Raw genomic sequence first — 27,680 nt, forward strand, 5'->3', positions numbered from 1 at the left:
ACAGTTTATTGATGTGTTAAATTAAAATTGTGTCTTTACTTATTATTTCAGTCTCTTCATCATCCACACAGACTGAGATGAGATCAGGCAGCTCTGTGACTCTCACCTGTCAGTTGTTTACATTTGATAACACTTGTAATATTTTTGTCAGTATTGAGGATCTTCAGATGTTCTGGATGAATCAGGCTGATGTTAATCTACAGACAGACCCCAGATATCAGATATTATCATCAGGACCCTGTATCATCACTCTGAGTACAATACTCCTGAATGAAGACAACAACAGAGAGTGGAGATGTTTGGTTAAAATGAAGAATGAGATTAAGACCTCATTCAGCTATATTGTCAAGTTTACAAGTACGAAATCAACATTTTACTAAAATAATTTTAGAAAACTGTCAGGATAAGTCATATCATAAGTCATAATAATTTGTATCTATCAGGAAAAACGTGAAGGTTTTACTGATGATCAAGAAATGAAATATATGAAATATGATAGTTATATTCTATAGTATGGTGTATCTGATCATTCATCTTCTAAAGGACCAACCAAGACATATGCAGTGACTGCAGTCACTCCCATAAACACTGAGAGACGCTCAACTCTTAACTCACCAGTAACTCCTATACATCACAGTCAAGGTATACAATCACTTTTTGACTCGTCTCAGTGTTTATATACAGTATGTTTGTGTGTTTTGTATTTTTTTGTGTTTTCACATTATGGTTTAGCTAAACTAACATCCACTCTACATAGCATCAACCACAACAACAACACTGACACAAACTGTATCAGTTCGTGAGAAAACATCAAGTCCTACAGCACCATCAGCTCCTAAACAACAAGGTTGTTTTATTGATTGATCACCAATAATGTATTAACATGAAAGCTGATACTTTAATGTTGAACTTATTAAACACTTATCTGAAACTTTAATTCTTTTTTGTTTTTATTGTTTTTTAGGTTAGTGATACAATGTGACCCTGATATACGCTTATTGTCTGGGGTTTGTTTTATGTCAGTTTCTTTTCTTACATTAATGCGCCATTTACTACACTAGTGCCCAAACGTGAAGGGTCACTTGAGTGAAATGTTTCTAGACCTTAACAACTTTTTGATTTGAAGCATGATTTAATGTTTAAAATTGTAGTCAGTAAAAAAATATAATTGTGCAAAGGCTTTAGTTAAATGCATATTCCGAAAACTCATCATCATTCAATTATATGAAAAGTCTTAATGATTAATATTGAATATGCATTCATATTAGTTTAATTTGTCAATCAGATACTGTATTTTTATATCTTTGGTTGAAGGAAAAAGTCTCTTTATTTTGTGTATTTTAGTGCCTGTGATTGCTGCTGTGATTGCTGCAGTAGTTTTTCTCTTTGCTGGTGTCCTTCTTGGGGTGATTTGTTTAAAAAGATCACGTGAGTTTACACATCCCATCACTTATTTCCACTTAAAGAACCATTTCAAAGATTCTATTTCTTTCTTCCCTTATTATAATCTGAAGAACCTTTTTCACTACAAAAAAAACGTTCAAGAAACAAAAGAGTTTTTCAGATGTTAAAGGTTCTTTAAAACCATTTAGACAAAAAATGATCTTCTATGGCATCATAAAGCACCTTTATTATTTTAAACAGTGTAGTTTACTGACCTTAAAAAACCACACACACACACACACACACACACACATTTTTTTTAAATCAAAAATAATCCTATTACATGAAGCAAATTTATTTTTCAGGTAGAAGACAAGCTGATATTCATCTGGTGAGTATAATTTAATAATTCAAAAGCTATTACCATTGTACACTGTAATATATTTCTTCTAGGGAAACTATCCTAGAAATAACTGAATCTCATTATTTGTGTTTGGATGAAAACATCTGATATATATTATGGATACTGTTTATTCTTGTCTGTTATAGGTCACAGAAAAAGGAAGCAATGACACAATCATCATTTCTAATATTCCTGTGAGTGAACACATGTGATTCATGTCCAATAAACTCATTCATTCATTACTATGATTCATGAGATTTGTGAAAATTTCCATAAGTGAAAGCCGAACATAAGATTAAACAATTAAACAGTAATGGGTAAAATAAGATCTATATATAATGAAAAAAGGTATAAATTAAATAAACAAATTTATAATAGTTAATAGAAAAATCTGCATATCAGGATAAGAAAATAAGAATTGAAATACAACACAAATGTATGTTTGGACGTTCAAGTCAAAATGCCAGTCATCTCTTAGATCTTTCACTTCTCATAACTTTGTTGCTCATATATTTGTTAATGTTTAGGAGCAGAAAGATGATGTGACTTATTCAGAGGTGATCACTTCTGGTGAGAAGCAACAGAAGAATAAAAACGTAAGTACCATTACATACTCTGAAAGGTGTTAAATCTGCCCTCCATACTTTCATAACATGAGTTAATACACCTTAACATTTTAATGATTAGCAATCTCTTAAATTTGTATCTTAAATTAATTCAGTACAACCTGTTATACAATCTGTAGGTTAAAATGTTTTTGTCATTTTCTCTAATGCTCATTCAGGTTTATTCTGCTGAAAAAGTGACTTATGCTGCCATCAGAGGAGAAGTTGAAGTCCAGAAGAACTGCACAGAGCTTTATGCCTCTGTTAACAAAACATCTCACAAACAGATATAAGTATACAAACAGCAGAATTTACAATATTACAAGCAAATGAAAATGAACCTTTAAACCAATAGTGATTAAGTCATTGGAATTGTAAATATGTTGTTAACAAACTAAAGTGGTGATTTGATATCTACATTTATTAAATTTTTGTTCAGCTTTAGATGTTTGTCTGCTTGTTAATGTTTTGATGTTATTGTCCTTATCACTTAGTGAAAACAGCACTCTTAAAACAAATGTGTTAAAATGAACACATTCTTGATGCAGCTGCTCAAATTTTGTTTATTTGTACCTGTGACACATTTGTACTAATCAGTGACTTTTTTGTAATGATACTTTGATGATGACAAAATCAGATGTGAATGGCTCTATGAATTTATTTCTGTTTGTATAATGTGACTGTAAATGCTCATTGTGGTTTTTATGTAAATTTTATGTTGTGTCAGTTCATATCATAACCTTTAACTAAACTGCCTATTTCCTAACTACTTGTATGTTAGTTTAAGATATTTCTAAACATTGTTTTATTAGTTATAAATGTATTTCCTCATATCGCTGTGAAGCAAGAGAGTTTGTTTTTGTTATTATTTTACTAGTTTTTATATATTCAGTTTATATAATTTTTATTGCATATTCATTCAAGTTTACTTATTTTTTAGCAATTCTTCATTATTTTCCATCACTGTTGTTCAAAGTTATGTCTTAGAGTATGTTTTAAGGATTTGTCTGAATCTTAAGGTTTTCATGAACGGACAATGTTACGGTTAATTTCCACTATCTTTGCTTGGTAAAATAACACCTGCTGAATCTGTTTCAAATAAGTCAGACTGAGCAATAAAACTTTTATTATTTAATAACTCTGCTTATTTTATTCTGTCATAACTTCGTCTCATGCCTGCTGCTGCTGTTCTTTTCATTCATCTAAATCTGCCTTGTGGTTGAGTAGAAGTGATTGTGTTTGTGTTTATTGTCTTGTGTGATAAATGTATTTGTTGCCTTGCTTCAAATATGAATTTTCGCTCTTTGGAAACAAAAATGGATAATATAATGAATCTATCTATGTTTAATTTTTTATCATTGTTAAAATATTAAAGGTTAATTGAGGATTCTACTGAACCTTATATTTATTTTTATGCAGATGCAATCCCATGGTCAAAAGCAGATGCAATCCCATGGAAAAAAAGAACATGACAGCAGCTAAATATGAAAATAAGCATAAGACTTGGTCTTATATTAATAAAACCAAAGTATGTCAAGCCGGTATTGGAACTCAGGTCGCTAACAGTATGTGCGCTGCCCACTGTGCACAGCACTACCACTACACCAGCACCTCTGTTAAACGAATTTGTAAGAAAGGTAAAAGCTGTTTGGATGTAAGAGCACGGCCAGAAAGGCTGATATTAGTCACGTAATGATGAAAGAAAAATTTAATCCCACTCAAATAAATGCATGTGGATATGACAGAAATCCAGTCGGGCATCATAATCCTCTCAGAAAGTAGATTTAACTTTTACAAATAAATGCAGCATGATCATCTAACTGTTACAGGATCCTCTATAGAAGACATGACATTTTAGTTACTTAGACGGTCTCTGCACCTACATTTATTAAATTGGCTATAAAATTAGCTAATTGCTATTTAATGTTTACATTTTTATTTGACATTTTAGTGTACTAAATATATAAAATAGTATGTTAAAATGACACTGGCAATTTGATTGTAACTTAAAAACAGCTAAAAAAATGTACAGTGTACATAATAAAACTTTGCCTAATGAATGAATGTACTGAGTAAACTAACAAGAAACTCTGCTACTGCTAAAAAGGGGAAGGAGACCACAAGAAACTTTGTTTACAGAATAGAACCTTCTCCTGACCAGGTTAGGTTCACAGAGTAAGTTACCATTAAGTTAATCTTGGTTAAGTATTTCATCCTTCATATGTCCAAAGCGTCTTTTGTGTTGTCAGATTATTAAAATACAGAATGGCCATTTCGTTTTTTTCCAGAGAAAGACGAACAATTGTGTGTATGGTGGGCGGAGCTAAACAGTTACGAGTACGCACAATCTTTGGATACTAATCTAACAGCTGTGACATCGATGGAAATCAAACTTAAATAAAAACGTATTTTAAATAACTATGGCTTACAGTCATATACAGCCTTACACATATGATCCAGTATTAGATACAGAGTCAGTAACTAGAATCAAGAGAAACAACAGCAGCAACAATTGAAGCAGGACATCTGTCTAGTAATTATTGCTTGTTTGTTTATCTGCTATTTTAATTTAAAACAATTTGACGTAAATCTTGATGTGTTTTTTCTGCAAGTGCAGTACAATGCCAACTGAGGCGGAAAATGTTTGCTGTTGTTTGGGTTGTTTACATTACATGCACGGATGCGCCGATTGCAAACATAACGTGAGAGGTACTTACGCCTGTGGTTGTGACACCTAAACAGGGTCTTTTAAAGTTGGGACCGCTCCATCAGTTGTAAACAAGTGGCAAATCCGGCGTCAAACTGAGCCTTGTTTGTAAAGCAATCCTCTCCGAAATGCAGCCAGGGAACAACATAAACCCATTCGCAATTACGTTGCTGGGAAAAATAAACTGCATCCACTGTTGTCTTAAGACAGGGAAAGCGAAATAAGGTTTCCTTTTCCTTACATCCCAAAACACATGTCTTTTGTCGAACCATCTTGATAAAACAAAGTTGCCGCGTGCTGTGCAGTTGTACCGGTGACAATGCTAATGCACGTTCTCACTCTCAATCTGATTCACATGCAGGCGTGCTTTTTCGGGGGAAGGATCCCTAAAGGAATATGGGGGTCAATCAGTCGTAAAGGATACAGAAACTTGTAGGAAAAAAGAGGCATGATCTGGCCCAAAAATACTCTGTCACAAGCTCAACTGCTTTTTGACACTTTGTTTAGCATGAGGGTTATAACTCTAAGGCATGTTTATAAAAGATGTTTAATTTAACTTAGGCATGGTCCTTGCTTTAGCTAAGCTTTGTCTGTAAAACCTGGCCGTTGTTAAAACAGAAGCTTAAAATTCTCTTTATGCAAAATAAAAAGAGCTAAAAGGGCCAAATGTAACTAAAATGAAACTGATGGTGATATAAAAAATAAGGATTTAAAGGCATGATCTTTTGGGATTACTGTCTTCTGTTATTTTTTTGGAATTATCTAGTTCAATGATTAATTACAGGTTAGTTTAGTCATGGCAGGTTTCATAACTTCATGGTGTAGCAGATGCTTTTATTAAAAGTAAGTCAGTTATTACAGGAATAATCCCTCTGAAGTAACCTTAGGTGCACTACTTTCACTAAGAGCACAGTCATCATTATACTTTAAGTCACATACACTGCACATATCACAGTTCTGATGTTTATAATGACAGTTTTAAATGTGTTTTTGAAGCTTTGATTGTGTTTGCAGTACGCAATATAACATGTTTTTATGTTTATGTAAAAAAGCACTGTATTTTTTATGTTTCACGTGTAAAAAAGCATTGTATTTTTCACAGAATTTACTAATCTCTATACCGCTGTTTACCACTGTCCTAAAAAGGTTGATGTCTTCCTTGTTCTATGAAGTCCCTCTTTCAGAAATACGTATTTAGTTCTGATTGTGTGGTTCAGTGTGTTGTGATTCGACAGCAGTGACTGATTACTTAATTGCAATTAGTATTGAACAGACTTATTTACATAATTTACCACACAAACAAAATCGCTTCGTAAGATCCATATATCAATCACTATAGCAGCATGTTAGAGTTTGCTATTAACCTATATGTACATATAGTGAGAGGATCACTGTTGACTCCATCTAGATAAAGACCTGGCACAAGACTAACACAGCAAGGCTTGTTTGAGCTGTATTTCCAATGAGCCCACAAAGACATGTTGTCAGCATTATAGAAAGATATCTGCTTTCTCGTACAGTCCAGATACAAGCCTATTTTCCTTGGTTTGTCCTGGGTTTTTAACAGAGTCTCTTGTCCATCAGAAGACAGGACGTATCCTTTATTGTGTTTAAGATGAAGTTGAATCTCACTCTCAGCTGACTTTGTTTTCAGATTAACTTCACCCATCATGATTTCCACGGTCCAGTCTGGTTTATCCCCAACTTCTACCTCCCAGTAGTGCTGACCAGACTGGAAGTTTTCCTCTGAAACAGTACCGGGATTGAAGCCCTTAAACAGAGCAGACGTTCGGTCAGCTTGACGGATTCTGGCGCCCCCTGGAGACACGATCAGGTAAGATTCTCCAGGATTTTTCAGAGTCAAACTCTCAGGAACTACAACAAAGACACAAGCATACATTTCATGAGATAAACAAAAAGAAGTTATTTAATCTATATCTTTCATATCTGTCATGTTTTTAACCTTGTCTGATGGAACCCAGCATTTGCTTCCACACAAAGAACTGCAGGTGAGTTTCTTGGGGGCCAAGGAAGAGAGAGTCAGGAACCACAGTAAGATCTTTCAGCTTTGAAGTGTACCTGAAACAGCCAGTCATATCTGCATAAAGCAACAAACTTAACATCTTTACACTTTGACTTAACTAATGAGATTTGGGTGTAAATACAGAACTGTTTATATACTTAATATCTGATGCCACACTGCCTTTATCTTTCATGCCCTCAGTCAGAGGAAATCCTATTTCATGCCACCACTAAATAAAAAATATAAACAGACAATGCAATTGTTATGTTTTTTGAACCACTACAGTTAAAGAAATAGTGTTCAAATTGCAACTCCACACATGTGAGTTCTGTGAAAAGCTTACTGCGAGTAACTGTGCATTCAAACCACCACTGGCGTCAGCGTCAAAGTAGGTGGAATAATTCATTTTCAATGAGAGCCGGCAGCGAGCTCCGGTGAGCAGCGTCGCGGCACGTCATGTACAGTGTGAGTGTCAAGGAGAGTTGAAATAACTTTATGGTAACGAGCTATGACGCTGTTCAGCTACAACCAAACAGAAGGCATAAACGTTCAGCAGCAACCAATCGGAGTTCAGAGAATGCATTTGAGCGTCAGAGGTCCACTACACCTTTTCTATAATGTCGTTGGGAGGGCAGCCAGAGTTTTAATTTACCCTCTCGCCGCTGGTGGTGTGAAAGCACAGTAACTGTTTTTAAATACACTACAATATATGTATTTTAATATGTTGCGACCTGTAGAAAGAGATCAGGTTGGTTAATCTCCAATGATAACTGCAGAACAACTTCTTTCTTTTTGCTTTCCATAAACTTTGTGTCTATCATGGACCGGTTCTTCTGCATGCTTTCAGTAAGTTTGCTCTCCTCTCTCTTCAACTGTTTCTTCACCTCTTCCTCTTTCTGTCGGAGGAACTGGTGCATTTCTTCAAACTGAGCAGAGATCTGAGCTATTAAGGATTTGGATTTCTCCTTAAATAAACATAAAAAATAAATTGTATTAATAAAATAGTATTTATTATATTATAGTCATTTTGCTAAATCATAAAGTGGTCATGTTATGCCATTTTCCAAAGATTTTGTTTTTGGGGTGTAGGCCTACTAAAAGTTTACTCTGCAAAAAATTGATTATTTTTTTCTCAAACGCTCTGTTACTGTACTTCCAGTCTCTACGAAATGTCTTCTTCTAAAGCACTCTGATTGGTCAAGCTGGCCCAATCTGTTGTGTTGCGTGCTTTAGGTCTATGGTTCCAAACCAATCGTGTGCATGAATGCATTGAAATATGCTTTTGGGCGTCAGCATTTTGAACGGCATCTCCAAAATGTCTCTGCTGTGACCCGCTGACTGGCGTGTTGGGGGGAACAGCAGGTGATGCAACTATGGACCTTCAGTATAGCCTAGACCTTCTTATTTGATACAAAAGCTGTGAAGGCTGCATCCTTCGAAGACTGTCACGTCCTTCAAAAGATACAGCCTTCAAATTGGGACATAGCTTTTGTATCACTGCGCAGCACCTTAGCAAAGTAAACATTATGTGAAACATTCTGTTGCTGTTCACACCCAGATAAAAATACACTCCTGGGCGGATCCGCTCGGAAGTTTGACCCGGAGCCTAAACTTATTCCAAAAACAAAGTCCACAGGGTTTATGTTGTTTATTTTTGAAAAAAAAAAACAACAACAATGCACCCAATAAAGGTAAAGGGTTCCTATACAGTAGTATCTGTTAAGAACTTTTACCATCCACAGAAACTTTCTGTTGCACAAAAGGCTTGTGGGAAAAAAAAAAGAATGGTTCTTTTGATAACTATTGATTAAAATGAAAAAAAAAAAAAATTCTATGGCACCACTGTGAAGGACCTGCAAAGAACTCTTTGTAGAATCTTTTGGTTTTTTATTATACATAGTAAGTAATCAGGTCAAGTTAAACTTATAAACCCTATGAAATATTCTTTATAAGTATTTAAAAGCCTAGGAACTTGAAAATACATGCTTAAATACCTCAGTTTTGGTGATCTCAGATGTTTGTTCTTGGATCATACAATCCAACTGTTTGTTTTCTTTGGCCAGAAAACCTAAAGCAGTCTTTAACTCCCTCTAAAAAAAAGACTCTTATCATCCATGATTGAAAATCATGACAAAAAAAGGAATAATGGTTTTAGAATATCTCAAATCCTAATCATAATTGTTTAAACTAATTATAAGCAGATGTAATGCATTGCATGTAATTTGCAAAATTTTACCTTGGTGATCTCAGCAGACTCTTGTGTCCTTGATGTTTGTCTCCATCTCTACAGATGACACACACCAGCTTCTGATCAGTTTTACAGAAGAGTTTGAGCTTTTCATCATGCTCTGAACAAATCAGCTCTGTTTCAGGAAGCTTGAGAGCTTGTCCTCCATCTTTAGATGTTGGACTCTTCACGTTATCTTCTTTGCGCTCAGCAGAAAGATTCTCTCTCACTGTCGAGGTTATGTTCTTCAGTAGGCGGCTTGGTTTCAGGTCTTCTTTGCTATAAGGCTTTTTGCATTCAGGACAAGCGCTTGGTCCAAGGCTGGCTTGCATGTGGCCTGTGATGCATTGTCGACAATACGAGTGCTCACAAGAGAGAGTCACCGGATCAGTAAAATCACTCAAACACACTGCACATTGTATCTGTAAAGACAGAGGTGAATCCATTTCAACTGTAAAATTTCCAGACAGTGATTTTGTCCTCTACCTACGTAAGGTTTGGTTAAACTTTCAGTTTTGAAGCCAATTAAAATAAATTGTATAATAAGGTATTGCTCCTCCCACAGTAAACAAACTGGAATATCAGCTCTTACCTCAGGTTGTACTGGGACTTGACAGAGAAACATCATCATTTGCACTTTTTGAAAAGTTCTCAAAAACTTGCACCATACCACAGTACATAACTAACTACTGTAATTAACAGTATATATATATATATATATATATATATATATATATATACTGTGAAATTATTAATTAATATTAATATTGTTTATATCATATATATTACAGTACCTTATATTGTACATTATCCTGTATATTGTGTTTTATTACTAAAACTACTTTAAATATTTGTTTTATTTCAGCCTTATGTGGCTGCTGTCTTACATAGTTTTTATTTTGCATAATTTTTCTGACCATATACTATTGTCTGTTTGGCTTTCATGTTTGTATGTGTTTGCTTTTTCTGCACATTTATGATTTAACTTATTGATCTGTTTTAATTAATCTGTATGTGTATGTGCTGTAAAGTCATAATGGTGTGCATGGTTATTTTATAAATGTGTACTGTAACAGTTTTTGTATTACAATAGAGTTCACCAGACACATGGGAACATATTTTGTCTTTACTTTAGAACAACCATCAAACAAAACATACATAATTTTAGTCTGAAAGCTTTTAACAGAAATCAGTTTATTGAATTCTTTAGAACTAATCACACTATGAATTTCAAAGTAATTTATGAAGCACCATTAAGTTTTGGGGATATCTTCGAAAGCTCTATTTGACATTGGTCTGATAACATGTGCCACATGTCACGGCCAGGGGCGGACCCAAATATACCAAAGGTCACACCCCTCTCAACTCTTCCACCTCGAGGAGTTTCCCCAAGACCGCCCCAATGACCAGACAGACGAGTATACTACGTTTAAAATAGACTTTATTTAAATATTTAAAAAGGAAAAAGGGGAAGGGGCAAGTTTAAAAACTAATGTGGCTTCTTCTGCCCTCCAGGGCCACTCGTGACAAGGACCGGGGGCAGGGGCTCCTTAAGGCGCTGGTCCTAGAACCCGTGGCGCGCTCCGCTTCTTCCTGGAGGCGGAGTCAAGAACAGAAAGGTTATCACAATGTGCTTTAATGCGATTTTACTGCTGCTCTAATTCTCCGTCCTCTCTCTCTCTCCTATGCCTTAGGTTCGTCGTTCTGCAGCCGCTAGACACTGGGGGTCTTCGTTCACACAGAGCATTCCTTGAGACACAGGTAAGTGGTTGCTGTAAGCACAGGTCAATAACCCTTCACAGAGGTAAGTTACTCACGACGCTGGGGGTCTTCGTTCACACAGAGCATTCCTTGTGACACAGGTAAATGGTTGCTATAAGCACAGATCAATAACACTTCACAAAGGTAAGTTACTCACGACACTGGGGGTCTTCGTTCACACAGAGCATTCCTTGTGACACAGGTAAGTGGTTGCTATAAGCACAAGTCAATAACACTTCACAGGGGTAAGTCACTCGCAGCCCTAGGGGTCTTTGTACTCACTCACGGACAGTGGACTTTCGCTACAGCGTCGGTGCACCGTGTTCCTTCACCCGTCCACTCAAACTTCTCGGGCGTCGTAGGGACTGATGGGTCCAGTGGCACGGAGCCGAACGCTTCCCGAACTCCCCCTCCTGCTTCCACGACCGGGGTCCCGAGTTGGGGCGAACTTTCGTTGAGGCTCCGCCACCACAAGCTTCTGTTGGATAGGTCGAACACACACACACACACACACAACTATGACCCTCAATCCGCACAGTGCACTTCCAAAAATACTCACTCCTATCCACCACTGGGTTTCACCACTGCCCGCGCTATCGAAGAGTGGAGCTCTCTCTAACACACCCGGGGCCAAGGCTGATTTTCACGCTCTTCGTAGGACTCGGGCCACAACAGATGTAATCCTCTCACGATTCGTCCGAGGCCGGGCGGTTTGGTCGCTACAAGCACAGCATACACACAGCAAGCACGGCACAACACCAAGTAATAAGTGAAACTCACCCACGAAACTCTTGTACACACTTCACGTGATATTAAATATGGACTTAGCCACCAGGCTTCGATTCCCTCGGGAGGATAGCTGGGCGATGTTTTGGTCACCGTTTGAGGGTAGGCTTTATATTACTCACAGCCCCGATGTGTTGTTTGCTACTTCTCTGGCTCACCCACGCTTTCTTGTCCCGCAGGGCCACTGATCGATGCGTAGACGGCGCTTCCTATACAAATGTTTCGTCCGTGTTTCCGGTCAACCCACGGCTCGCCCACTCTTCCCTCTCCGGTGGGGCCAGGGACCTCAAACACAAGAAAGACACACACCAAGCAACTCCTCTTTGAAATATCACACGATGAACCCAATGGCCGTTACTCACTCTTTGTTGTCTATAGCCTCCTCTATCTATAATCCCGTTGGCTCTGTATCTTGCTCACTCACGAGTGAAAAAACTCTCCCAATAATCCTTCGCTAGCTGTCTCTCCTTCCTTTACTTCTCCAAGGGAACGATCAAGCCAGCACAAGCGTCTGCAAAGCAGCAACACAACGCACACAAAGTACATAACAAGCACACTCGGTGTCGTGTCCCTTTAATTTCTCACAGCCCCGTCCTTTTCGCCTCTTCTGGCAGCCGCACTCTTTCCTTACACCATAGGTGAATCGCGGATCAACGGCGCCCTTTCGGCTCCTCCAGGGACGGGGCGTGTGGTTCAGTTTGCCCAAGGCATAAAGGGACTCACGCCCGAAAACAGCTCCCCTCCTTTGTGCCTCGTTGGACCTTTTTATCTCGCTTGGCTTTACTCCCTCCTCCAATCGTGTCTGTCGACTACATTCGCCACACCTGTTGCTCATTTTCTCCCAATCTGTGTTGCCTGGGAGACCAGGAAGCGAAATGGTGTTTTTAAAATCAGGTCTGGGCGGAAACCATCTTCACGGAACCTTTCTCCGCCACTTTTGGTTCCCGCCCTACCATAGTCACCTGGTGACACACACATACAAAATGTAAGTTGCTTTGGATAAAAGGATCTTCCAAATGAATGTAAAATTAAAATAGTACTATTACATTCCCCTGAGCCATGGCTGGTTTCTGTGTGGAGCTTTTCAAAACAACTTTTTATTCATACTGAGCTATGTTGATCCCACAAGTTGAACAGGTCCTTATAGAAGTCTATCATACCTTTTTTTGATTTGATAACTCAACATTACACTGACTTGTTCTCTCTTGTGTTGAATACTGAAGAATGTGACTTATCCTGTTCAAAAACTGGATGTTCACCTGGATATTTTATTGTTCACCAAATGTATAAAGGGCACACTCACTAATGCCATTGAAGTTGTTTCAGAAACGAAGAAACCACACAGAAGTAGACCACACATCTCTCTTTACATCTATGTTACTGGAGGATTTTTAAAAGAGTATCTTCATGGCTTCAAAACTGTCTTTCCATCTTACGTGTCCAGTGTGTTTGTGCTTCTTCAATGATCCAACAATATTGCCATGTGAGCATAATTTCTGCCGCCAATGTATTATGACTTATTTGGACTCGGGTGCTACCACTTGCCCGGAATGCAGACAACATTTTAGAAAACAGGATCTGAAAGGAAACCGAACTCTGAGAAACCTTGTGGAAGACATCCAGCAAAAACAGAAGACAATCAAAGTGAAAGACCTGCAACAGATAGCCAGGAATGGGCACGAGATGTTGTGCTCCGATCACGAGGAACCTCTCAAACTGTTTTGTGAGAATGATCAGAGGTTGGTTTGCCTCATTTGCAGAGAGGGAGAGAAACACAGTGGACACAGTTTCAAGCCTGTTAAAGAGGCTATGAAGGAATATGAGGTAAAAGCCTGTGTGAAATATGATACAATAGATTTTGTGTGTTTATAAACTCAAGATTATGTTGTTGATGATTATACAGAATGTGGCGATGCAAGCACAGAGCTTCTTTTCTGATGAAAACAAACAAGTGGGTGACATGATCTTTAATCAGACCAATGAAATCACAAAATCTAAGGTAGGCTTTTACATGAAAAGATCATCGTGTTTCTATGATATTCTCTTTTTTAAACCTGTACTCGTCTAGGCCTAAAAGAGAGTAAATAAACAGTAGAGAAAAACAGAATATTTGTTTGTCTGTCACACATCTTCCACAATGTATTAATTCAATTTGAATCTATAGGAAAGGTTCAAATATCTTGAGGAAAGAATGCATGCTCAGTTTAAGAAAATGCACGACTTTTTGAGGGAAAAGGAGGAAAAGATGATGAAGCAGCTCCAGGAGGCGGCAAACAGCGCTGAGGCCACAATGAAGGAAAATGCATCAATTTTGGGAGAGTTACAAATAAATTGTAACAAACAGATATCAATTTTGGAGTCAGGACTAAAGATTAGCCAACCTGAGAGTTTTTTGCAGGTATTTTGTTGTTTTTAACAGTCATTCAGAACCAAATGTAGCATGTTTAAGTAGTAATTAAATTCGAATGATTCAATTTCCTGTATCATGAAACGATTTTTGTTGTCCTCAGTGGTGGAGTGAAGAAGGTTTTCTTTTGGTTAAGAGAATCACCCTCAGTGAGAATAAAGACATCAAGTCTGCTTTGCAAACTACGTAAGCTGAATATTCTCCATGCCACTCCCAAATTCTTCTTGGGTTTTTAATCAGGCCTATGGATCGAATGCTATGTAACCAGTTTTTCTTGGTTGCTTTGGTGCATTTCTAAGGTCACGGTTGAAATTTTCCAAACTACATACAAAATAAATTGTCAGCTCGCTTTTATTTTAAGAATATTGTGACCCCCTACATGCCAATGGAAATCCTTTAACCCTTTCCATTCCTTCTATCAGCTGAGAAGTTGTATTCAGCACAAGGCTTGTCTATGATCACCATTCTGTCCAATTTAGCATCTTTTTCTAGCCTAGAAATCTAGACGCACCCTAGCGGCCGCAAAATATATTTGCTGCCAGGGTTTAGTCTAGGCACTCACAATACACTTAACCGGTCCAAAAACCAAAATTTGGTCAGGCCAATCACATCGTGTGTAGCGTCTGTGGGGCGGGCTTAACATGATGACGACAGAGCTGCAACGGTTCCTGCTGGCGAACAGCTATCTTTTGAAGCGGCTTTGGCCGCGACTCTGGAGGACTTAGACTTATGTTTTTCTTTGAGAGAAGAGCAAATAAACCCTACTGCAGTCCTTTTTAAGCAAGAAAGATGTGTTTGGAGTTTTGCCGACTGGTTACGGTAACTACGTCACCTTCTTCGTTGCTCTGATCCGTCATAGCGCTATCCTATTGCGTGCAGAGGCATTTTGAGGGACAACCTTATATCCCGCCCCTTGCATTGAGCCGTTTGTGTGAAGAGTTGCCAGACCTTACATCTTGATGTAGGTCTGGCTAACCAGGCTAATCTTTTTCCATTGTACTGTAAAAAAGTCGTGTATTTCTTCTGTATCACCATAACATTCTATTGTAATTTGTTGACAGACAAACAGTAAAATCCTAAATGTGATTCCTTTCTAGTCGCTAAACGCCACCTTTGTCAAATATGAGATAATGATACTAACCAAAGGCTCTCTGCACGTTTATTACACGTTCATCAAATACTTTCACTTAAAATTCGCTTAATCCCGCCCTCAGGCCATTCAGAAATACTGGTTTGTTGGCAGTATCCATTATCAGTCTCATAAAAATGCTAAAATCATGTCAGGCACACTTAGAAATGCACTTACTTACACGTACACTTACTTAATTTGCAAATGGTAAAATAAAAAATATTTGAAAAATGTACCAAGCAACTGAAAAATATTGAACCATTATGTCTTGATAATAGTAGAATTTGTAGATTTTGTCAAAGCCTAACTCATAGTAGTATTAGAAGTTCAAGTACACCTTTAACAAGTGTATTGTCCCAATTGTTATAACGCATGACATCAATAGCATGCAACATAATATACATTACATACAAAAAATAATGACAAAATGTTTCCCAAAATTAGGTCAAGACTTAAAAGCAATCGAGTGATTTCTGACCACTTCACCATTGGCCCTTATGAAACTGACCTGCCACTTATTGTATGGAGAGACATGCTAGACTTTGTTAAAGAAGGTGAGCTGATTTACTATAAACTCTTTTATTGTAATGTTTTCTGTAACATGCTATTGAGGTCAATTAGATTGTTTATGTTTATGTATTATATCCTGGAGTCACATGTTAACATTCCTTTAAACCCTTCTTAAGCCGTGACTTTATGCATAAAATGAATGTCTTACTGCTTTATGTTTACACAGCAAACATACTAAGAATATAAATGCTTTTTAAAATGTTATCTTTAAAGTGTCATTAAATGGCTTTTTATTTTAAATAATAAATTTAAATATAAAGTGCCTGACATGTTAACATAATGATGTAACAAAAATAATAAGCTATGGGAGCTGCTTAGTCTTACTAACAGTACCCCAGTGTTTCATTAATACACCACATCTATTGTCCCATATATTTGTAATATTTCTGAGGAATCTGTTAACCACATCTGGCCTTAAGTTTGTAGATTTAAGTCAGCAATCACTGACCCAATTAATTGCAATTTCTAAGCTAAAATTGATGTCATCTCGCTTCAAGCTTTTATTTTTACTTATACATATGATCCTGGAAAGGTTAATGTCTATTTGTAAACTATACATTTATTAAGTTTAATTACTTCAATTTATACCTTTTTTGTCTTGTGTGCTTTCATAGGCATGAATACATCTACAATCGACAAAGACCTGAAATTGTCTATTAGAAAAGACGGCCATCTGCAGTTTGAAGGCCAAGAGTACTTTGCCAGACATCAAAAGTTTCACAATGGATATAAAGACAATTATGTGGAGAATATTCAAACTGGTCAGGTGTACTGGGAAGTTGACACGGGAACTGAACCAGGGTGGGAACACGGACTTACAGTTAGATACTATCCAAAAGACAAGAATGCTTCTTTCCTAAAGACATTATTGTCATATAAAAGTTATGAGAAGTTATCTCTTTTGGTAAAAGATAACAGTGTGTATGCTGTCAGGGGTGATAATGAAACCTTACTTGTCAACCAGGTTATTCCCAGGAGAGTTGGAGTTTATATAGATTGTGAGAGACGACAGGTTGTATATTGCAATGCAGACAATATGTCTCTCATTCACACAGTGTGGTGTGCAGATAAATAGGTTCTAGGATCTAAAAAATGAATTAAAGCATTTAAAGCTGTAACCCAATTCGAAGGCTGTGACCTCCGAAGGCTGCATGCCAAGAGCGATTGTATCATAGAAGTGCGATTTGTAAGGTCGGCCCATCCTAATGCCAAGGCTGCTTAAAATGCAGGCTCAAAATGTATCCTTCTTTCCTCAAGCCATGAAGGACAGAACTATTGGATACCTCACAGTCTAGGCTATCCCAAAAATTGTTGGGCACCTGTAACGTCTGTATATAACATCTTGATATTTAAAAAATAATCATTTAAATCCTATGTTAAATAAAAGTGTGTATTTTGCAGAAAAAGGTCATTGTTACTGTTTTAGTATTATAAATGATGTTTTGTATTAAAATTATTGCTGCAATACTATTTTGCGTTTTACTTTTATATATTTCTAAGGTTTGTTAATTTGATATACTGTTGGTAATATTTAATTTCCGTAAGTCAAAAACATATCTGCTGTGTCCCACTGACAGGCCCGGTGAAAGGGAACAGCAGGTGAAGCATCTGCGCAAAAAGAACCATGGAGACGGACAAGACAGGCACGCGCTAATGCAGACCCGCCTCAGTTCAAATCTTATGAAAGAAACCCCTGGCCATATTTAAAGCGACCACTTTCCACTGACGCGAAGCGAGTGTTTCTTTCATATGAAGGGTAAGATTCATGCTCTTGAGTACGAAACGACCGGGTTTTTACCGCTCATTTGCATGACGCGTTTTTAATACCATGTGCATTATCTTCCGAGGTAGCAGCTTCGCGTCAAGTCAAACACAACTTCAGAACGTCCTCGAGAATGCGCAGGTCATTAGACATTGCAGAGAGAGAGAAAGAGAGAGAAAGAGAGAGAGAGAGAACAATAAAGGTCTGACATCAGGTACCCAGGTCAGGGAAGCTAGACGACAATAAACGTGTCAAAAGTATATAGCCATGGCACTCATCTCATTATATGCTCATTTAAACTATAGTTTAATAAAATAATGTATGTTACCAGCAATACATCAATTACAACCTTACTATAATGATTGTATTTACCAGCTGCTGACCACCTTCAAAAGTGCATAACTCATGTAAAAAATATTAAACAATTTCATAAATGTTTCTTAGTTTAAAAAAGCTTTTTATTTTATTAACTTTTTGTTATTGCACTTTAATTGTAAAGATGTCATATTCTCGCATTCAAAAGTCTGATGTCAAGATTAAGGTATAAAGTGATCTTTATCAATGTATGAGATACATTTATTTAATATTTATAATATTCAAAATCAGTTTAGTTTTCATACTTCCTGCTTTAGTGCAAAAAAAAATGTTTTGTCCTTTGCTTTAATGTTAATATGTGCATTTACAGATTTTACATCCATAGTCCAAAGAATGTATCTACTACCTTTCCTTAAAAATATGGGAGTATTTCAAGATGTAAAATGAGTTAAGTTGTCCCCAGAATGTAACTGTGAAGTTTCAGGTCGAAGTAGCCTATATTGATTATTTACTATATCATGTTGAAAAGGCCAATTTTTGGGTGTGCAGGTAAAAGTGCTTGTTTTGTGTAGGAGTCGCATATGCATGCTGCATACGTTATTTAGCCTGGTTTATTTAAGTTAACTGGGCATTACATTAACAAGTCAAAAGCATATTACAAAAATGTCCGATTAACTAAGAATAATAGTCAACTTTATCATTATTAATATTCTGAAATAGGACAGTCGATGACATATGCAGCCTAGAAATGCGACCTCTGGAGCTGCAGCCTTCACATTTACACTGTAAAAAATTGCTGTTAAAAAACAGCCAAATTTAACAGTATGATTCTGTTTTTTAACAAAAACAGAAGTATACTGTTAAATTCTGCATTCTGTAAAAAAACAGTTTTCAGAATAATGTGAATTTACGGCCCTGAGAGTCCACCGTTAAAGACTGCGTCCCAAATCACACCATACACCCTCATTCACTATTCCCTACATTAGTGTCCTAATGATCCACCTAAAATCAAGTCAATGAGTTCAGATACTGAAGCATTAATGATGGACACCTGCTGCTAATAAACAGAATCACTAAAGAAAAGACAAATAAAAAAAGAGAAGAGATGAGCAGAAACACTTACAGACACAAAGACTTAGATGAACATCAACTGAAAATAACACAACACATTAAATCTCTCCATATATCACCAGAGGAGAATTAAACATTTACACAAACACCATTACCATCTTCACTTATAAACCACTTTGACTTTATTTCTGTTATACATCTACAACAGTTCTTACTGAGAACAAACAGGTGTTTACTAGACTTTACAAGCATTTTCTTTAAAGTCACCATTATTGTGATCACTGTTTTCATTAGTTGGGCTCTTGACTTGGTTTACAGTCTGGTTGCTATAACTGTGTCTTTATGATGCATGTTTGTTATGGCAAAGAAAACCAAGAGATGATAGACACTTGTGAGGTTGGATGTCTGATTATTGATCAGTAGTTTGTCTTACCAGCCTTATGAAGCTGAATCATAAAAATTAGTAGTTTTTAGGAATGTTTATGAATAAGTATTTACATATTTGAATCATTACATGAATTATTAGTATAACCGTAATCTGATATCTTGACAGAGTTGCCTACAAATGGATTTTTGCAAACTTGAAACCAATCCTCAGATGACACTCACAGACATCAAGAATCAGCCTACGATTCTCAACTAGGGTGACAAAAGAAAATGGAAAAACAGTTCATCGGCTTAATGAGTTTTGTACTATGCTGATACCCAGCATGCATTGCAGCATGAAGCTTTTCATTTGATAGTCACCATTGTTGAGATTCATAGCCTGATTCTTGATGTCTGTGTGTGTAGTTTAGTCGTGTTTTTTAATTTCATTTAATCCCAATGTTTTTAAGATTCCTCTGGCTACCTCAACACTCAGTTTCTGTCACATTATAAGACTACTATAAGGGGTTGCCACCCATCTAATCAGTAATGAGCTTTTGTATAAATCAGTAAATTACTTTTGACTCATGAGACTTACACCATAACAGTCATTAGTTAGTGATAATACTTTATTTATACTTTTTTGCCATATTCAATGTCTTTCAAATCACATTGATAAGCATGAATAAATATAACAAAGGGCAAACCCAAGGATCAAGAGTCTTAGTAAAGTAAACACTGATCACGAGAATGGTAACTATTATTTAGGGATTAGACTATTAGACTAGAGCTGTCCAAACTCAAAACAACTTGCACTGACATATTTTAAAATACATCAGTGGCCTTTGTTTCGCCTGAAAATGCACAAGTAATGTTTTTAGTTAGGCATGTTTGTTAAAACTTGTTAAATTTCCTAATTAAACTATTCCTGGTTTAAGATAATACCTGTTTAGGAAACCACACCTTATAATTTATTTCTCAGTAAGAGCTAATGTACATATAAAATAAAATCTAATTGGTTTGTAATAAGTGAAGATGGTAATGCTGTTTGTGGAGTTGTTTGATGATCTTCTTGTGAGATCTTAGGAAATCTGAGTAAGTCTGAGTCTCATCTAAGTCTGTAAGTTGAGTTTCTGCTTGTTTTCTCTTTAATTCGGTTCTTGTTCATCTTTCATTCAGTGATTGTGTTTGTTAACAGCAGCTGTTCATCATTAATCACTCAATCATCACTTCATTATCTCATTAACTTCAACATTGGCTCTGTTTCTTTTACTCTTTGTAGTGTGGACACATTAAGCAGTGTTCTTTTGACACCAAGGATTTTGCGATGGGGTTTAATGGGTTAAATGTGTAAGATATAAAAACACAGAATGCTAATGTTTTTTAACAGTCCGAAGGAGACCGTAAAAAAACATTATCTTGCTGGCAACCAAGCTGCCAGTTGATTACTGTTATTTAACAGAATGTGCTGTTAAAAAACAGAAAACTTAACAGTCAAATTTGCATACAGAAATATGTTAATTTCACACAGATATTAGAGAAAAGTCCTTGTATTTTGTTTTTTAAATCATGTGAACTTAAAAACTGATCAGGGGATTTACACAAGATGATAATGTGAGAGATCTCTTAGTGTTTAATGTTTTGTTTTGTTAGGATTTGACTCAGTTTTTGGGTTACCATTGTGCTGAAGAGTAGTGTGGTTGTTTAGGTCAAGGATGGGCATTAGATCATTGATGTTATGCTGCCTGTTGTTTTATTTTAAAGCAGTAACTGTGTAGTTTGCTCATGGTGAACTACATGAGATTTGTGTGAAAGTTTAAATGTTTGCAGTTCAATTTTAGAAGTAATATTTGTGTTCAATGGACTCAAATGAATTAAGTTCATAATACTAACACCACCATATAAATATATATTTATAAACTTGAATGGATCCTGCAATTGGTGTCCTAAATTAAATGAGTTGCTTTCAGGGCATTATAACATTAACATACTGTAAAAATAGGAGAGCTGTAAATTTTAACAGAGGAAGAACTGTAAAATAACATTATCTTGCTGGCAACCAAGCTGCCAGTTGATTACTGTTATTTAACGGCACAATTTTTTAGAGTGTAGAAACGGAGTGGACACAGTGAGGTCATATTAACTGAAATAGGAAGACAAAACGGAACTATAGAGGGTATGCACGTGAGTCACCTTTTGCGAAAGTGACTGCGGTTATGCCCACTGAGTGGGCAAAGACAGAGCGGCAGCATTTATGTTCAGTGTGAAATCCACCAAAACACTGGGAAAACGCGTCTAAATGGGAAAAAGCTGTTGTGTGATAGACTGTACAAACAGATTTAACAAGAATTTGGAGCTATTATTTTACAGACTGCCAAGAAATACAGAAAGAGGAAGTAAATGTATCGTCCATGCCAACGTCCACTGACCACAGGTGGGTTGACAAGTTGCTAGGGTCACTATCAAGTGCAACTAAATGTAATTTTTGCTGATAATTGTCAGTTATACTGACATTTTTGCAGCCGCCGCTACAACAGCCAGCCATTTTGTTGATCATTAAGTTGTTTAGGAGTAGATCATAGTAGTAGCAATATGTCAGGAATGTAAAATTTTGGGATAAAAAATCCTATAAAAATACACCAATGAATATTATTCTGCGTAATTGCAAAGTTTTGTCAGTCAGCCTTCATTATAAAATATCCATAAAGATGAGCCTTGTGTTCTACAAAGGTGGGATGGATTAATAGTGTTAGACAAGACAAAACATATGTGTCAGTAAAAAGCAATGTCTGGCCATATGCCAATGTCCACAGTCTACTGGTTGTTTGGCAAGTTGTTAGAGTCACTGTTAAGGCCAACTAAATTCAATTTAAGCTGATAATAGTCATAATAGTGTTTTTCACAGCAGCCGCTATAAAAAGCCAGCCATTTTGTCAAATGTTTGCCACTCAACAGGGCGTGCTCTGGCGTGGTCACGTGGAAAAGTGAAGTCAATGCATACTCTCTATATCCTGGATGTATTAATTTTAACATATTGTTTTGTGTTATCCTATTTGACACATAATGTGTTATTTTAACACATTTGTTTTAAGAGTGTACTTAAAGTAATTAAAACAATAGCAACATTCCAAAAAATTGAAATTTTTTATGCTCCAAATTTCCAATTAATGTTTAAAATATCATTAATATGTATGGCCACATTTACTAACAGCTTGTGCCAGAGCAAACCATAATTTGGAGTTAAATAATGACTGTGGGGATTTACTAAAGATGTGCGATGGATAAATAGCACTGAGAAGGTGTAGTCTAGTTATTTTTGCCACTGGCCTTGTTGCATCTATATATATCTGTAGTCGGGCATCTGTGTAAATAACCGCTGAATTTATACAGTGATGGGCAATACAGAAAGAAATAATCTAGATGGTGGGTTTTTTCGGATATATGACTTTTAGGATGTAATTCCAACTATCCTGTCGATGTATAATGAGACATCTGCTCTGTTGCAGGATCACAGACGTCAGATTTAATCAAATTCTGTACAGAGTAAGGAGAAAGGCACAATGCAGAAAATTACTCTGCAAATAACTGCAATTGTAGTTCAAACAGAGATTGTGATAGAGAGGCCAACCCTACAGTATACAGATGGAATTCAAACTAATTAAACTTGAACTGTTTAAACTCCTGTTTAAATTAATATTAATATAAAGCTCATCTACTGTGTTTCAGGTACGAGTGACCAGGCAGAAGAGACTCATGTGTTCAGTAGTTCAGGTGAAAATGTCGCTCTGCCCTGTATTAATGCTCTTTCTGACTGCAACTCAACTACGTGGAACTACAACAAAAATAGATCATTAGCTGCAGTAGAACTGTTTGCTGGAGGAATAAAGAAGAAAAACATAGAGAGAGCTGAGAGACTGAGTCTGGGGTCTGACTGCTCTCTGAACATCTATAAAACAACAGAAGATGATCATGGACAATACACCTGCCAACAATATGTCAATGGACAAACACATGGAACTGATGCACATGTTTTTCTACATGTTCTACATTTTCTTCATGGTGAGTGTTTCTGTTTAATTAGATGAGTATATATTTTAATTAAATGATGTTTCTTAATGTTTTAACTTAAAATTGTGTTTATTATTTTAGTCTCTCCATCATCCACACAGACTGAGATGAGATCAGGCAGCTCTGTGACTCTCACCTGTCAGTTGTTTTCATATGAAGACTCTTGTGATAGTTTGCTCCGTTTTGAGGAACTTCAGCTGTTCTGGGTGAATCAGGCTGATGTTAATCTAAAGACAGACTCCAGATATCAGATATTATCACCAGGACCCTGTATCATCACTCTGACTACAATACTACTGAATGAAGACAACACAGAGTGGAGATGTTTGGTTAAAAAGAAGAATGAGATTAAGACCTCAGCCAGCTATACTGTCAGGTTTACAGGTACAAAATCAACCTTTTACTAAAAAAAATACAAGTCATAATCATTTCTATTTATCAGGGAAAATGTAAAGGTATACTAGTCTGTAGTATTTATAACTTTTTACTGATGACCAAGAGGACTACAGGTGGAAATTAGCTATAGCTAAATCTGGTGCAGAGCATCTTTTCTCTATCTGAGATTAATGTTTGTCTGTGCATTGTCCTTGATAAATAAAATAAAATAAATGAAATATATGAAATATGATAGTTATATTCTATAGTATGGTGTATCTGATCATTCATCTTCTACAGGACTAACCAAGACAGACGCAGTGACTGAAGATACCACCATAAACACTGAGAGACGCTCAACTCTTAACTCACCAGTAACTCCTATACAACACAGTCAAGGTACATAATCATTGTCTGTCTAATCTCAGTGTTTACGGTATAATTGTGTGTTGTATTTTTTTCACATTATGGTTAAGCTAAACTAACATCCACTCTACATAGCATCAACTACAACAACAGAAGCATCAGCAACAGACTGCATGTGTGTGCATGTGCGTCTCCCTTAAGTGGTTGCAGTGGTAGTCACATATTAGAATCACTTAAATATAATCAATTGATTTTTTTGGAGATTTTCATAGACAGGGCTGATCACAAACTCTGACTTTGTTTTATTTTTAATCCTTCTAAATGACTTTCTTATTTATATAATTTTATTGATTGATCCCCAATAATGTATTTACATGAAAGCTGAAACTTTAATGTGAAAATCTTTTATAACTTAACTAGAACTTTCTTTTTTTGTCCGTAGGTTGTGTAAAAGTGTGACCCTAATATACGCTTTATGTTTGTGGTTTGTTTTAATGTTTTTTTTCTGACCATTATGCGGCCATTTACTAAACTACTGCCCAAAAGTTAAGGGCCACATTAGGAAAATGTTTCCCTGGACCTTAATAACTTTTTAATTTGAAGAATATGCTTTAATGTCTAAAATTGTATGTATGAAAATATAATTGTGCAAAGGCATTAGTTACATGCATTCTAAGAATATTCTGAAAACTCATTATCATTTAAAGGAGCGGTGAATCAAATACTCAATTTTAACTTGATACTTTGTTATATAAGAGGTCATCATAGTTGAATGAACATCCTGCAAGTTTCAGAACTGAAAACGTCCGTGCTACTGAAATATAACAGTTTTTGGCACCAAGCCAGTTTTACAACCAAGTGTGGAATTCAGAGAAATATGACGTCAAAGTAGAATTGAAGCACCTCCCCATAGCCAAATACAATGACCACTTTTGTAGCCCCGCCCACAGCTTCGCGTGACACACGTGTGTCTCAACAATCAGTAAACATGTCTTTAAAGATTGCCAAATATAACCAAAATGACTTTTAAATAAATTTTTTCTGATAGACTTTTATTTTAACGCGGTGATCTGTTATGATAGAGTAACCATGGTAACGAAGTCTTGGGTTGTGGAAGAACCGCGTGGGAGCAACACAGAAGCTGAATACCTTAATTCCGAGGCTCGGGAAATAATATTAGGAATGCGTGGATAAAGGTTGTTTTTGAAGAGTTCCAGCTCGCGTGGGGAGTGTTTGATTACCTTGTGTACTGTGTGGATTCACTTGTAAAGAAGCAAGTCGATGCTGGATTTGCAGAGAGACTGATTAAAAGCACCACTAATTTTGGATCTGACGAAAATGACACAGCAAGTAAGACATTTTACTTTATTTAAGTTACTGCGTTTCACTATTGCTTTTTTAGAAGAGATCGTTGATATGTCCTGTTGTAACATCCGTGTCTAAACACGTATGTTTGACTGTTTTAATTTACTAAAAACATTAAACGATTAATAAAGGTGCAACACTTAACAAAACGATTATAATTTAACGGTAGAAATATGCAAAGGTAGTGATAAGGAGGGACTTATCAGCCGCAATTTAGATTATGATGCCCGCTTACTGTGTTGTATACGGTAATTTAGGCAAACACTCAACAAAGCTTTTTTATCATATAACTGTGGTATGTAACCAGTGTTCGAATTGAAGGGGGTCTGGGGGGGTCCCGGACCTCCTATAAGCCTTAAGGGACCCCCCATAAAGCACAAAATTATAAATTAGGGGGGTCCCCTGGTTTTTATTAAAATTAAAATACTACATAAATTTAAAATCCTCATTTTGCGTGTCACAAAGCGATACTGTCCATTATTTGTCCCAATTTCGCAATAAAATAATTCAAATGACTTCTGTCAGAAATAAAGAAACTCGCAAGTGCGCCTCATGCTGTTTTCTGGAGGAATTGACAGACGAGTTAATGTCTCTATCTGCGTGTGGAGTATTTTTTACCTCAGTTGCGGTAAGAATCTTTAGTAATCTTTAGGTTTAAGGGTTTTTAAAAAAATCTTCTTAAACAATTATTTCATAACAGTGGCAAAGCTATCCACTCAGACTGACGGCTGGTCAACCCAGTCACACAAAATATTTTATTGGGAAAGCAGAAGAAATCACGCTTAAATGATAATAAATGATAGTCTCTTTAATACTTAGCCTATCGCTCAACTACACATCTTTCAGAAATAAATAATTATTTGTAGAAAGTATCTTTTGCATGTGTTTTTTAAACCTTGGAAAAATGTAACATGCAGGGCCGAAGTGGGACTCATTTTCAGCCCTGGAGTTTCATGTCTTAGACCGGCCCACTTTAGTTCACCACTGACTATATTAAAATAATATAAAATAATCCTCACTGCACTATTCTTTGCAGCCTTGCAATTAATATATTTTCCAAAAATATCATTTCCAATTCAATGCAAATAGTCTAAAACAGTTATGATTTTGCCATAATCGTGCAGCCCTACCATAAGGTATTTTAATATTATTCAATTAAACTTATTCAAAAACTGCTGAAAAGGAACAAATGTTTTCCCCTATATTTTTTCCCCTGGAGTTTTGCATGAAATAGATGAAGAATAACTATTAATAGATTAATCATTGTTACATATATAACTTACCGGTAGATATAAAAAATACGACATTTACCTTTTAGAGGCCGTTCGTATCAAGTTGCGCTCAAGTTTATTTTAAATCTAAACGTGCGGCAAGTGCACTCAAATAAACGCGTCTAAAACAAAACTCGTGTTCACAGGCGACCGCTTTGAAAAGCAGAAGGCGGCGGCGCGTCATGCGTTGTCAGTGCGTTTTAAATGAATATGGACCCTAATTATGATTATCAACGCAAGAATTACTCCATGGTCGGAAGTTGAGGTCATAAAGCGGTGGGGACGTATACCACCCGCAAATTACGCGAATGGGGCTGCTGTGAGTGCTGGGGACAGCAAGCTTCAACCTGGTGGCATGATAACTATCTTTAAAATTATGCATCTTTAAAAAGATTAATTATGTGTAATTTATACAGTGAAGAAAACAGTGTTATTATTTATTTGATTCTATTTATGTACCTAAATACTACTGTTAGATCTTGCTTTATTTGTAACTTTGTTCTTTTCTATTTTTATATGCTCATAATTTCCAGTTTTGCTGATCCGAAAATTATTCGATCTATGACTCAAAAAACGCAATGTGATCATCCATTTAACCACTAATATATAGTAAAATTATGTAATTTAAGAATGAGTCCACCCTATTTCACCCCTATTCTGTTTAAAATTTCTGCCCTTGCCAGTGTTTCACACTAATTTGAGGGGTAAAAATTTTTTTAG

The 27,680-nt window shown here is 36.3% G+C and overlaps 3 protein-coding genes and 1 pseudogene across 3 annotated transcripts in view; 3 read left to right on the forward strand and 1 right to left on the reverse strand.

The window, feature by feature from the left end:
- Nucleotides 1-27,680, forward strand: part of LOC135727442 (uncharacterized) — a 29,272-nt gene that overhangs the window by 398 nt on the left and 1,194 nt on the right. Inside the window, exons 2-3 of the mRNA XM_073811709.1 lie at nt 23,665-23,967; nt 24,259-24,357. Of these exons, the coding sequence (XP_073667810.1) occupies nt 23,665-23,967; nt 24,259-24,357 (402 nt within the window). The remainder of the gene's footprint in view (nt 1-23,664; nt 23,968-24,258; nt 24,358-27,680) is intronic.
- Nucleotides 78-3,178, forward strand: LOC135727441 (uncharacterized). The gene is made up of 8 exons (XM_073811700.1): nt 78-357; nt 544-642; nt 758-847; nt 1,345-1,428; nt 1,749-1,774; nt 1,933-1,980; nt 2,314-2,382; nt 2,571-3,178. Exons 1-8 carry the CDS (start codon nt 78-80, stop codon nt 2,682-2,684), a joined length of 810 nt encoding a protein of 269 aa, XP_073667801.1. The 3' UTR covers nt 2,685-3,178.
- LOC135727774 (zinc-binding protein A33-like) lies at nt 5,956-9,898 on the reverse strand (annotated as a pseudogene).
- LOC135743393 (zinc-binding protein A33) lies at nt 13,179-17,403 on the forward strand. Its single transcript, XM_065261076.2, has 6 exons — nt 13,179-13,719; nt 13,799-13,894; nt 14,060-14,293; nt 14,406-14,488; nt 15,876-15,985; nt 16,616-17,403. The coding sequence occupies exons 1-6, from the start codon at nt 13,303-13,305 to the stop codon at nt 17,074-17,076; spliced, it is 1,401 nt and encodes a 466-aa protein (XP_065117148.1). The 5' UTR covers nt 13,179-13,302; the 3' UTR covers nt 17,077-17,403.

The sequence above is a fragment of the Paramisgurnus dabryanus genome, chromosome 13, assembly GCF_030506205.2.
Source record: "Paramisgurnus dabryanus chromosome 13, PD_genome_1.1, whole genome shotgun sequence".
Taxonomy (NCBI): Eukaryota; Metazoa; Chordata; class Actinopteri; order Cypriniformes; family Cobitidae; genus Paramisgurnus; species Paramisgurnus dabryanus.

Coding starts and splice junctions, on each gene's coding strand:
- LOC135727441 (XM_073811700.1), top strand. CDS start 78: ATGAGATCAGGCAGCTCTGTGACTCTCACCTGTCAGTTGTTTACATTT. Junction 643..757: donor TCCTATACATCACAGTCAAG/GTATACAATCAC, acceptor CACTCTACATAG/CATCAACCACAACAACAACA. Junction 2,383..2,570: donor AGCAACAGAAGAATAAAAAC/GTAAGTACCATT, acceptor ATGCTCATTCAG/GTTTATTCTGCTGAAAAAGT.
- LOC135743393 (XM_065261076.2), top strand. CDS start 13,303: ATGGCTTCAAAACTGTCTTTCCATCTTACGTGTCCAGTGTGTTTGTGC. Junction 13,895..14,059: donor ATGAAATCACAAAATCTAAG/GTAGGCTTTTAC, acceptor TTGAATCTATAG/GAAAGGTTCAAATATCTTGA. Junction 15,986..16,615: donor GCTAGACTTTGTTAAAGAAG/GTGAGCTGATTT, acceptor GTGCTTTCATAG/GCATGAATACATCTACAATC.